The sequence below is a fragment of the Mixophyes fleayi genome, chromosome 3 (genome assembly GCF_038048845.1).
Source record: "Mixophyes fleayi isolate aMixFle1 chromosome 3, aMixFle1.hap1, whole genome shotgun sequence".
NCBI lineage: Eukaryota > Metazoa > Chordata > Amphibia > Anura > Limnodynastidae > Mixophyes > Mixophyes fleayi.
In genome coordinates this window covers 283,959,192-283,971,515 of record NC_134404.1, presented here as the reverse complement: position 1 = coordinate 283,971,515, position 12,324 = coordinate 283,959,192, and the positions used below count along the sequence as shown (strand labels likewise).

At 38.2% G+C, this 12,324-nt stretch overlaps 1 protein-coding gene and 1 long non-coding RNA gene across 7 annotated transcripts in view; one reads left to right on the top strand and one right to left on the bottom strand.

Annotated features, from left to right (window-relative positions):
• The window catches only part of LOC142144626 (uncharacterized), a 20,986-nt gene extending 10,499 nt beyond the window's left edge, over window positions 1–10,487 (bottom strand). Inside the window, exons 1-3 of one of the 2 annotated variants that reach the window (XR_012689752.1) lie at window positions 10,353–10,487; window positions 7,028–7,123; window positions 2,503–2,605 (exon numbers count right to left, since the gene is read on the bottom strand). This is a non-coding gene — a long non-coding RNA (uncharacterized LOC142144626). Of the gene's footprint in view, window positions 1–2,502; window positions 2,606–7,027; window positions 7,124–10,352 lie in introns of those variants that run through there. The other variant, XR_012689753.1, reaches the window with a different exon arrangement.
• The window catches only part of MAP4K3 (mitogen-activated protein kinase kinase kinase kinase 3), a 207,305-nt gene that overhangs the window by 136,955 nt on the left and 58,026 nt on the right, over window positions 1–12,324 (top strand). For 3 of the 5 annotated variants that reach the window (XM_075203720.1, XM_075203718.1, XM_075203717.1), the window contains 3 exons: window positions 4,878–4,956; window positions 5,594–5,652; window positions 6,390–6,452. In XM_075203720.1, the coding sequence (XP_075059821.1) occupies window positions 4,878–4,956; window positions 5,594–5,652; window positions 6,390–6,452 (201 nt within the window). The remainder of the gene's footprint in view (window positions 1–4,877; window positions 4,957–5,593; window positions 5,653–6,389; window positions 6,453–12,324) is intronic. The other 2 variants (XM_075203721.1, XM_075203719.1) reach the window with 1 other exon arrangement.

The window sequence follows — 12,324 nt, the reverse complement described above, 5'->3', positions numbered from 1 at the left end:
TATTATATCAAGCAATCTGCATGAGTTAGGATGACAGTTGGATGACACCTAACCCTCTACCATTATGTTATTTTGAAATTGCTCTGTAAATGTATAATTTTTTCCTTAAATCTGTTTCCATTCAAGTGCATTGGTGTTAATCTGTCAGTTTGTACTCTCTCCCTTGTCACTTCTTGCCTGTTTTGGTAGGACATGTATTATTATTTGATTTCAAAGCCCATTTTCTTGATGTACTGTAACAAATAACACACACATACCAAGCTGTCAGACTGTATATATTATTCCGAGATGCAGACCTTCAAAATCTTGTTTTGGAAAACTCAGTAATTTTTTCTTGCCAAATGTTTGAGATCCTATTATTTTTTTGTTATTTTATATACATGAAATAAGGTTTCTTTTCAGAAGTCTTCTCTCTATTTTCTTGCAGTAGCTCAAACACCAAGCAAAGCTTATCTGTGCTTTCAGATATCATAAAACAGAATTTGGTAGAACTACTGTAGGTTGTTTGAGGATACATGAAACTAGGTTTATTTTAGCTTGGAGCTTGAAGCAAGGAGGAAAAACAAACACAACAAAAACAAATTGTTTTTTAGTCAACAAATAAGCCACAAAAAAAGTTTGCGGTTGCTTTGGGCTCGAGAGACAACAGATAAGTATTCTAATCAAATAAAAACAGAACCCCTTGTTGGTCTAAAAATTACCCACATCCCCCAAAACTATATTTCCTATTGATTATTAACGCAAAGTTCTGCCACCACTTTAGTTAAAGCTGACACTCTTAGAAAGTCTTCAGTTACTCCCTGACATATCTCAACTTGCAATCACAACCTAAGTTAATTAGAGATACTGTAAACCAAACGATTGCCTGCATCAATACAGCGTTATAAAAAAATAAACCTATCTGACACATGAATTATTTAACAATACAAAGACAGAACATTATTAAGTGACATTTAATATGGCAAAAAGTCACAAGGATTATTGAATAAAAGTGGTGTTAGATTGACATATATATATATATATATATATATATATATATATATATATATATATATATATATATATATATATATATTTATATTTATATATATATACATACATATATAAAAGAAGTTTGTTTCTTTGTTTGTTGGCAAATATCTTACACAGCTCTCAAGGTAAAGCTGCCAAATAGTACATAGTTATTTAGTATCAAAAAAGTCATTATACCACATCATCATCATCATCATCATCATTTATTTATATAGCGCCACTAATTCCGCAGCGCTGTACAGAGAACTCATTCACATCAGTCCCTGCCCCATTGGAGCTTACAGTCTAAATTCCCTAATATAGACACACACTCACACACAGACAGACAAACACTAGGGTCAATTTTTGATAGCAGCCAATTAACCTACCAGTATGTTTTTGGAGCGTAGGAGGAAACCGGAGCACCCGGAGGAAACCCACGCAAACACAGGGAGAACATACAAACTCCACACAGATAAGACCATGGTCGGGAATTGAACTCATGACCCCAGCGCTGTGAGGCAGAAGTGCTAACCACTAGGCCACTGTGCTGCCCTACCACATAGCGACAATACGACAGAGCGATAAATATTGAAAACATAATTGTTTAGTTGTGAACAGTTGTTTAACTGCTGGAACGAAACTTCACTACAATGCAAACAAATCCTAGTTTATAAATAGCATTTTTGGTCTATTTTCCAAGTAATTTGCTAATATATAAAAACTGCTACACAGTACAAATCTGACCCGCCCAACGGTGGATGATCCTGCTTGGAAAATATAAATGCAAAACAGTTTTCCTAAAATAAATCCAAAATAAACATAAAAATAGTGATAGCACACTCACGTACACTTTCGTGTAGTGTGCTTCCTGGGGAAGGCTAGAAGGCACGGACAGTTCAGCAGTGGAAGACTGAGTCCCTAGAACTGACAATCTTTAAAATCATTTCTGCACTTTTACAACACTGTTCCTTTTTTGCCCAAAGTCCCCCTCTGCCCCTCCCTGTGACATTGAGGCATTTGTACTGGTATGCAATCTGCTCTAAAATTGTTTTATTGCACTGTGTAATAAATTTGGTACTGGGTTCAATCAATTTCACTACTTTCCTCTAGAACATAGCAGAGGTATGATATTAAGTTAACTTAACAGGTTATGATTTTCCACACATATGCATATGAAACATGATTATAGCTTTCTCATATCCAGTATCTACCTATGACATTTTTCATGAGGCTGGTTTCACTGGTTACAGATTTGTTCAGACGTCTCCCCAAACATATATTATGAATAATAGCGCTTTGATGTATTATGTTTCCTATAAGAAAACATACTGCAATTAGAGATATCCCAAACTTATATTTACTTACGCACAGTGATTTGCTGAAAGCCATGTTATCTACAGCGACTCATATCTTTGCGAGTTTTCATGATCATGTTTATGTATTATTTTTCTTTTTATCCTGATTAGGACATAATTATGACTTCATGATTTTGCATTTTCAACAATTGAGTGTTCCCATCTGAGCCCCCAATTCTGCAGTCATGTTTTATGGAGGCATTTATGCAAACCAGAAAGTGATTGTGCACCTAGATCTGCAAATGACAGACAAATAGAAGAACTGAATGCGTTCACATGCACATATTTTCCAGTTAGTAAATTACATTTATAAGACCTAAAGAGATGTAATTAAATACAGCAACGTCAGTGGACAGGTCCAAACTCTATTCTGTTGAGTTTCAAATACACATATTTATCAGATTTGAAAGGACATAGCATGAAGTTCAAGCGTTTTTAAAATTAGCTACTAACAAAAATAAATATGTAAAAGTTTCCTATTCCTTGACGGATATGTTTGTTATTGTTTTTACATTTGGTTTCAGCTTTGTTTTATCAATCGTTTTAGAATGTGTAAAGTTAATTCTTTGCATCCTTCTATATACTGTCAGATCCAGCTGTACTGCCAACAACTAAGCAGTCAGATCCAAATTGACCACATATGTTTGGTTTTTTTTGCCAAACAGCAAGATTTTAAAAAGCCCAATTAGATTAAATGTATAGCAGTTTGTTCTTCAACAAACATGCTGGACGACCAAATCAAAGATATGTACCTTTATGATGAAAATTCCCAAATGTATCTCAAACGGTGGTTAGCTTTGCTACCTCACATCGCTATGGTCTTGGGTTCTATTCCGACCGGTGCGGAGTTTGTATGTTTCCCCCAGGTGCTCTGATTCCTCCTACAGTCCAAAACATACTAATAGCTTAATGTAAGTGTGTGTTTGTGTGTGTGCTAGATAAATTGCACAAAATAACAGCACACACTGACCTGCATGCAGAGAATGAAAATGGTTAACAAAGCAGAGATTTGTAGGGACAAAAACTTTCAGAGAGAAATCCTAAATAATTAGGACTGTTCCTGATAATAAGGGAGACATCTGGTAGTATATATAATATATATAAAATATGCTCTCACAGGGAAGCCATATTCCTAGTTCTGATGGTTCTGTTTGTGAGTCCCTATCTGTGGTGGTTAAAGTACCATCGAAACCAGGGATAAAGCACTGTTGTGTACATAGAGTGACAGCAGAGATGGGAGAAGGAGACTGCTTCAATGAGCTTAAGAATCTTTCACCTGTTCCTGGGGCAGTATAGGTGCTATTACATAATGGAACATTGGTTTATCTGTCTGTAAGAGGATTAAGTGCTAGTGGTTTTCTTTTATGTTATTATTTTTACACAGTAGGAAAGTAAAACTTTGGTTTTTAGCTACCTGATATAATCACATCACAGTGAGCTATGAATGTGTCCCAGTAGTAATCAATACCCGGCAGTGTCTGGATTTATTACAGAGAGTTTACTGAGAATGCTATTCGCGGTATTGTTCAAACTCCATGCCAGAAAAACACATTTCTATGACTTGTCAATTGGCCAATTCATGTGTGGTTAGTTCTGGTGATCATGATAACACTTGTGCCCCCTTTGTCTCTTTTATTGAGGTTACTTTGGGAAATCAGAAATGATTTCAGATCATTTATGGACCACGCTTCTACTCAACAGTGGTGCCATATTCTCGGCTTGCTAGGGTGATGTAAGAGTCTAATGTACAAATTGAAATGGTGTGTGTGTGTTTACTGAAGTGCGAACACTATCCCTGCCATTATAATTAATTAGATAAACTTACAAGCATTCTACTGTAATATTGTAGAATTTGTGTGGCACAAATGCTGGCTTGAAATATTTTGGTTTTATTGGTTTTCGTTTGGTCGGTTGTTTGATTTTTGGTGTGTGGGGAGGGGGCAGGAGTTATAGATTTTACATACTACATGCTCCTACTAAATGCTGATCCAATATTTTCTCTAAGGACCAGGAAGGTCACTGAGGCAGTGGTTATGGCTGTGTGTGTGCCTCAGCAAAAGCACTTGGTGAATTGAATGGCTGCGTTATCCTGAATGCTTTTCAGCCCACAGACTGATGTGTTTAGGTGTCTGTTGCACTTTAACATTGTTTGCTTTTATGTGCTGTTTTGTAAGATTTGTTGGTGATCTGCATAATAATGTATTCGTTAGTTTGACAGAAGATTGCGCAAAAAAATATCTGGCAAAAGGGAATTTTGTAGACGTTGTTATTTCTTCGCTTTATTCTGGAGTTTTCACAAATATAAAGGTGATCATTGCTATTATCGTGGATACAGAAGTTCAAATTAAGATGCTTAAATGAATGTACCTCTGAACAGCAAATAACTTAATATACCCAGTATATACAGCACATGCAACCTTAATAAGAAAATAAATTGCAGTGTTATAGTCAAGTTATCTTGCTGTTTTAAACCGCTAAAACAATATGTATTTGTATTATCTCTTACAGCCTGCTGTTGTCGTTCCTCACAGAATTCACTCAACAAGTCGGAGTGTGAGAGAAGAGAAGACACGCTCAGAAATTAACTGTAAGGGTCTAGACATGCTACTTCTACTCTTATGTTACTTATTTACATTTTATTCATCTTTGTAAGTAAGTCTGAGGCAAGTGTCTGCACACCTTATTAGATTCTTACATTTTCTCATTTCCCGTAGCTGCTAATCCACCCTCCCACAGCTTCCATGATTCTGTTTTGTCTTCACTACTCAAATTGCACAAAATCACTCTTCCTCCTTTTCCTTTCCTTCCCTGTGTGGTAAAATAGGACATGTAGGCTGAGAATTGAATCTTCATATGACTAAACTGGAGGGGAAGAGATACAGTTATGTGATTATTACAATTGTCTACCTTATTTACATTATGATACAAGGCACATGGGATCCGTTATCCTGAATGCCTGGAGTGGAGGTATATTCTCTCATTGGAGCACCATGCCTGAAATATAAAAATGACCCATGTCCTTCCTGATGCTGCCCTGGTATTCTGAGCAGGGCAGTCCTGTCAATGTGTAGAACATCAGCAGCAAATAATCTATTTATTATTTTTTTTTCATATGGTGTTGAAGAAGGTTTGTTGTTTGTTGAAACTTTTGACTATGCCAATAAAAAGAAAACAATGCAGTAGACTAGAATGACCATTATTACATTTCTCCTTTTCGCTTGTAGTTGGCCAAGTAAAGTTTGATCCACCAATGAGGAAAGAGACAGAACCACATCATGAGCTGGTGAGACGTTTGGGGTTCTATGGTGACATTGACATAAGCTATGTATAAATACATGATTGATTTGTATTCTAACACCACAGTGACTCACCAACATTCAAAATGCTGTTAAGGACTCCACTGGCACCTACCAGTTGTATAGCGTCACTTTAGTATATTGATCATAGGCTGTATAGATGTGATTTGCATTGTTGTGTGAAAGTGCTGCAAATTCTTATATACACCATGCCAAATGCTGTTCTTAGCTCACTTTCTTTCTAAAATATACTGTCTAGTCTTATTTAGCTTCTGCTTTTTTCCCCTTTTTGTTCTCTTGAAAGATCCTGCATGTGGCAAATGATTAAGAGGAAGGTCAGACAGAATGTATTTATTTTACTAATGCTTCTTGGGTTTAACTAACTTTTTTAGTCCATCTCCGAGAAAGCATCAGTGGTTCTCATTTAGTCAACTCGCACTACTTTTGTCTATTAAAATTAATTTGAGTGTCTGCGGTTCTTCCACTAGCACCTTTGCTTACCATGGCCACTAACAAAATGCAGCTATATTATGCAATGATGTAGACTTCTGATACACAGCCAGGAAGAAGAGCAGCATGCTTGGTGTGAGTGTTGGTTTAGTGCGGTTATCCAGACAGCTGCATGCTTTTGTTTTTCTTTGCAGCCTGCAAGTGATTTTCCCTCTTGTGTATGTGCATCTTTCAGTCTCACTGTAAATAACTTGGGCATTTGTCTGCTAAACAGCTCGACAGGGACGATTTTTTGGACAGTGCAGAAGAAATATACTACACTGCAAGATCTAATCTGGTATATTCCTTTTCTTTGTCAACTTTAACTTGTCAAAGCAGTTTAAATGTTCTTTTGTTGTTCTATGTAAGACCTAAATATGTACACTACAGGTGTGCTTAGCCTGTGCTTTATGTACCCTGCTTCCTATAACACAGGGGCTAAATAGTCCTAACAAGTGGTCTCTTGTATCTGACCAGACAAAAGTTGCATTAGCATATTTATCCGAGCCAGTGTTTAGCTATTTATTCTAGAGCCCATAGCGAGACCCCTGTCTCAGACAGCACTGCTGTTGGACCATGAGATAAATGACTTTACATTACTTTAAATATATGCCTTACATTTATCTCTAGGGATTGACCCACAACTTGAAAGATTGCATAATTATATTAATTAAAACACATTAGACAACACATCACTATTGCATAGCCTGTTTCTGAGCTACTCTAAAGTAGAATTTAGATAATTTCAGAAATTGGGCATTTATAGACATGCCCAACTACTTAAATAATATTTTAAAACGACACCCCCTTAGAAAACCAGAAATAAAGCAAGGTTTAGATGTCCTGGATGCGAGTCATTACAGGCATAATCACCCCTGCTTGTTCTCTTGCCTTGATTGGTGGAGGGGAGTGTATGATGATATTGGTGATCTGATAAATTCCTTGGGTCAATCACCCTCATAGTGTCCCCTAAAGTGTAGACACAGATATGATTTATTGTATGAAAGGCATCCAGTCCATTTGTAAATTGTTAGTGAGTTTGCCGTCACTACATTATGCGGTGTATTGAATTCCTCAACTAAACCACCTTTACAGTTAAGAATCCTAAAAATCCTAAGCTGCTGGTGAAAGTCTTTGTGCCATTGTGCAATTCATGTCCCCTTTTCCTCTGTATAGTCCTTGATATGAAAAGTTCAGTAGACAAATCATCATCATCATCATTTATTTATATAGCACCAGCAAATTCCGTAGCGCTTTACAATTGGGGACAAGCAGTAATAAACAGTACTGGGTAAAACAGACAGGTTAGAGGGCCCTTCTTGCAAGCTTACAATTTACAAATCTTTGTATTGATCACAAATATATTAATACATTTTAATTAAGTCACCTCTAAAATGCCTTTTTTCCAAACCTAGTTTTTCTAACCTCTCTTTATAATTTAATCCTTCCATTCCTTTAATAAAAGAGGTTGCCCACCTATTTCCTTATTTTCCTATGTCCTTCTTACAGTTAGATGTACTCTGTATTCAAAACGTGGTCTAACTTTTATGTTTTATACAAGAGGAGTCCATTAATGTTACAGCCCCTCATTAATAGGAAACCACTGACGCTAAAATCTGACATGGGATTTTGTACATTTTCCCTGATGCTCCCTGAGCCACGAGCAGAAATCTGCGTTGAAATTACCATACTAAAGGTAATTGTGCGCACCAAGCGTTGTTCTTAAGAACAACACGGGGAATTGAACCCCCCCCCCCCCTTAATATGACTGTTATCACATTTCTTTTTTCCTTTTTTTATGCATACATTTAGGCATTACTAGTCGTGTGAAGAGTCTCTTTTGATTGTTTACATCAGGCCTGGCAAACCTGTGGCTCTCCAGGTGTTGTGAAATTGCAAGCCCCATAATGCTTTGTCAATAGATAGGCAGCCGATAGCTAGCAGGGCAAGCTGGAACTTGTAGTTTCACAGCACCTGGGGAGCCACAGGTTGGCCAGGCCTGGTTTACATCATACTTGGTACTATTAAAACCTCCCCTCCGGGAGATCCCAAAGGAAAGGTCAGGTGACAAATGCAGGAGGGGGTCTGCCCCTTGCTATGAAATATCAAATTTCACACTATTGCATAGTGGGAGGTGGCACTTGATGACGTGAGTCGTGTCATTAAACCTTGTCTCCACAAAGACCTGGGAGGATGCTTACTTATCTGGGAGTATGGGAGGACACCCCAAAATTCGATAACCTCCCTGAAATACCTGTGGAGTAGGCAAGTATGATTTACATTTGAAGTAAGCATGGAAAATCTCAGACAACAATAGTAAATGTGCCACCAGTATACAAGAAAAGAAAAGAACAGAACAAAAGGGGCACTCCAGTCCCTAAAGAGTATTGGTTTAGTAAAGGAACCATATCCTGAATCTTGATCAAAGCAAAATTAAAACATAACTTTTATTAAGTTGTTTTTTTAAAAAAGCAGCGAAATATTTTAAAAATGACTATGTGTGTTGTGAATTAAAACAAAAAGTACCCAAAAGACGGTGGGCATATAAAGTATCATATAATAGTGATACACAAAATATCATTATGGCAGATCATGTTCCCTGGGGCTATAAATCATAAATAGGGGAAATATCTTGAAGGGTATAGTTTTATCATATATTATCCTACAAATTCCTCCAGATGAATAATTTTCAAAGAGAGATGTCTAATTCACAAGGACATTTACACACTTACAATATGATGGTCCTTTATAATTGACCATCCCTATTGTGTGAAAGAATATATTGGTCAATATTAACCCATAAAGGTTTTGAAATGGTATGTTGGGTTCCACAATGTACACCAGAATCCAAACTGATTGTCAAAAAACCACTATCAACCTTCTTACATATAAATTGTTAATCCCATTCACCCAATATGGCAAAACGATTATAAGTGATCACTCATATATTTAGAGTGTACTGCTACTTAAATAGGTTTTTACGAGGCTAATTTGATTGTAATCATGCCTCTATCAGTACCAGTATCTAATGTGAGGAAAAGGGGTTCTACATTGAGTTTCCTGGGTCCAATGTCCCAACTATACTTTGTTCACACATGGGATCTCTTGGATATGTGTGATTACCCAGTATCAATCTTCAATATCTAGTCCGTGTGAAGAGAATTGTATTTCTTCCATTACATCTCTAAATGTCAATACATGCCTCTTATTAATATCTTAGTGTGTATATAGGCATAGAGGAGGTCATGATACTTCCGTTGCTATTAAATCATATATAGATGTCATGAACCTTTCCCTATGCACAAGTGAATCCCCTATTGAAACATAATCTCCACATAATAACTAACAATCAATCAGATACCTTCAGCGCATATCTGATAGTTCCAAACACCGTCCTCGGCAAGCAACGCCGAGTCAGATGCCGCCGTCGGGTACTAGTGACGTCACTGCTGACGTCACTTCGCCTAACGTACGTTTCGCAAATGAGCTTTCTCAAAGGGAGAAAGCTCATTTGCGAAACGTACACACATTATGGTCATATGCCGGCCCACACACACATACTATAGTTATACTGTTACACACATACACACTATAATCATAGCCTGTCACACACATACACACTATAATCATACCCTGTCACACACACACATACTATGGTTATACTGTTACACACATACACACTATAATCATAGCCTGTCACACACATACACACTATAATCATACCCTGTCACACACACACATACTATGGTTATACTGTTACACACATACACACTATAATCATACCCTGTCACACACACACATACTATGGTTATACTGTTACACACATACACACTATAATCATAGGCTGTCACACACATACACACTATAATCATACCCTGTCACACACACACATACTATAGTTATACTGTTACACACATACACATTATAATCATACCCTGTCACACACATACTATAGTTATACTGTCACACACATACACACTATAATCATACCCTGTCACACACACACATACTATAGTTATACTGTTACACACATACACATTATAATCATACCCTGTCACACACATACTATAGTTATACTGTCACACACATACACACTATAATCATACCCTGTCACACACATACACACTATAATCATACCCTGTCACACAAATAGATACCCTGTCACACAAACTACCCTCCCCCCTCCTCCTCCCCTTACCTTGTTCGCTCCGCAGCGCTGTGTACAGTCTCTTCTATCACATGGGACGGCACCTATCACAGACAAACATTCTATATACACATTTCTGTAGGATTAAAGTGTGGCTGGAGGAATACGCTGCAGGGACATCGTTAAAGCAGGAGGCACATATTTCCCTGTATGGCTGCCTCCAGTGTGCGGGTGCCCGTTTCCCTTTAAAGAGGCTGATGAGAAAAATCTGGAGCTAGGATAAGGAGCACACCTTGTAACCTGAGATTGTTCCTGCCCCCTGTACATATCAGCTGCTGCCAGCGTGCTCAGTATGCCCGCAGACACTGGGCTGGGAGTGCTGAATGTGCTGTTAGAAGCTATATCCCACAGTTATTACCCTCTGCAGGTTACAGGTAGATGGTGATTCTGGTGCGGATGAGGCTTTGATGTTACTGGCACATCTAACAATGACGCTCATACAGAATGAAGGGGAACTTTTTTCTTTTTTGGGAGTCTGATATTGTTGAATGACAAACATTATCATTGGTTATAAATCACTGTTGCTGTTTGATTAAAATTCTGCTGTTACATTAAAGATCATTTAATGAACAATATGAATACTCCACCCTACAGAACCGTTGGGTCTATCTCCTGGCACGAGACCCAACTTCCTGACATCCAGCGTCCTACCTATGATTGCTTTGGTGTGTGGATAGTTGGGAGGAAGCTGTCTAGCGGCTTAATGGACCGTTCTAGAAAACCAGGACTATGTGACTGGGTAAAGCACTATAATAAACCGAGCCAGCCAGTTGACCTAGACTATAGGAGATGTAGCAGTAATAAGCGCGGGTTATTACTTTCTTTTCATCGCCCCAGCACTGAGGAAGCCACATAGAACATAAGATGTCCCTGTGTGATGACATCATAGTCCCAGCACTGAGCAAGCCTCGTAGAACGTAAGATGTCCCTGTGTGATGACATCATAGCCATCCAGAGCCATTCATAGGAGCAGGGGGGAGGAGGAGGAGGGGAAGCGGCGGCAATTAGGAAGTAAGTGTAGTGCCGACCCCATCGCTCAGCGCACAGGCTGTCATGCCGGATTCTGGCATGACAGTCTGTGCGCTGAGCGATGGGGCCGGCCAGCTAGCAATCTGGCCATCGGCCCTTCTGGCATTTGCCAGAAGAGCCAGATGGCCAGTCCGGACCAGAAGTCTTGGAATTTAGGGGCCACTAAACCCTGAATTTGAAATTTTCAGATATGAAAATACATTGTTTAGTGTTAATCTGACATTCTACTGCAGCTTTGTAAAGTACTACCTCTCCACAGCTAAAGTCATTCCCATATCTATGTGACAGTCGGTTAATGGGAACTAATACAGGGTTACTGATGACATCACTGGCCCCGCCCCTGTGTGGGAATCAGCCAATCCACACATGCATTTCTGCAGAGCAAGTCTGCTAAGTTGCTACACCCGAATATGACACACTGCTTCAGAGAAGTGACATACAGCATGGTGGCCCTGTTTAGTTTTAGTATAAACACTTCAGTTATTCCATGTATATTATTGAGCTTATGTGAAATAGTGGCTTTACTTGCTCTTTAGAGTGGTGTCAAAAACCAGGATCGTACATTTTGATAGAATCATTATTTAGCAGTTTTGGGCCACATATGCTGCGACATCGCAGAGTGTGTAGCTAGTTTGGGATTTCCCCAGATAAAGCATTCCTTCTCATTAAATTATAGGGCAATTCTCCTTATAGTGACGGTAAGAGAAGGCACTTAGGAATCATATTTGTGTCTATGAATTATCACTGAGTAGCAGCACATTTCCCTTTTCCCATATTTCCTTATTTTTTAAATAACCGGTTTCTATATACTAGATCCCATTCTTGTGTGTCCAAAACTAAGTGATGATATTGTTATCATTAATTTATATATCACTAATCATATTACACTGCACTGTACAGATAATATGTAATGATTCACATCAGCCCCTTCGCT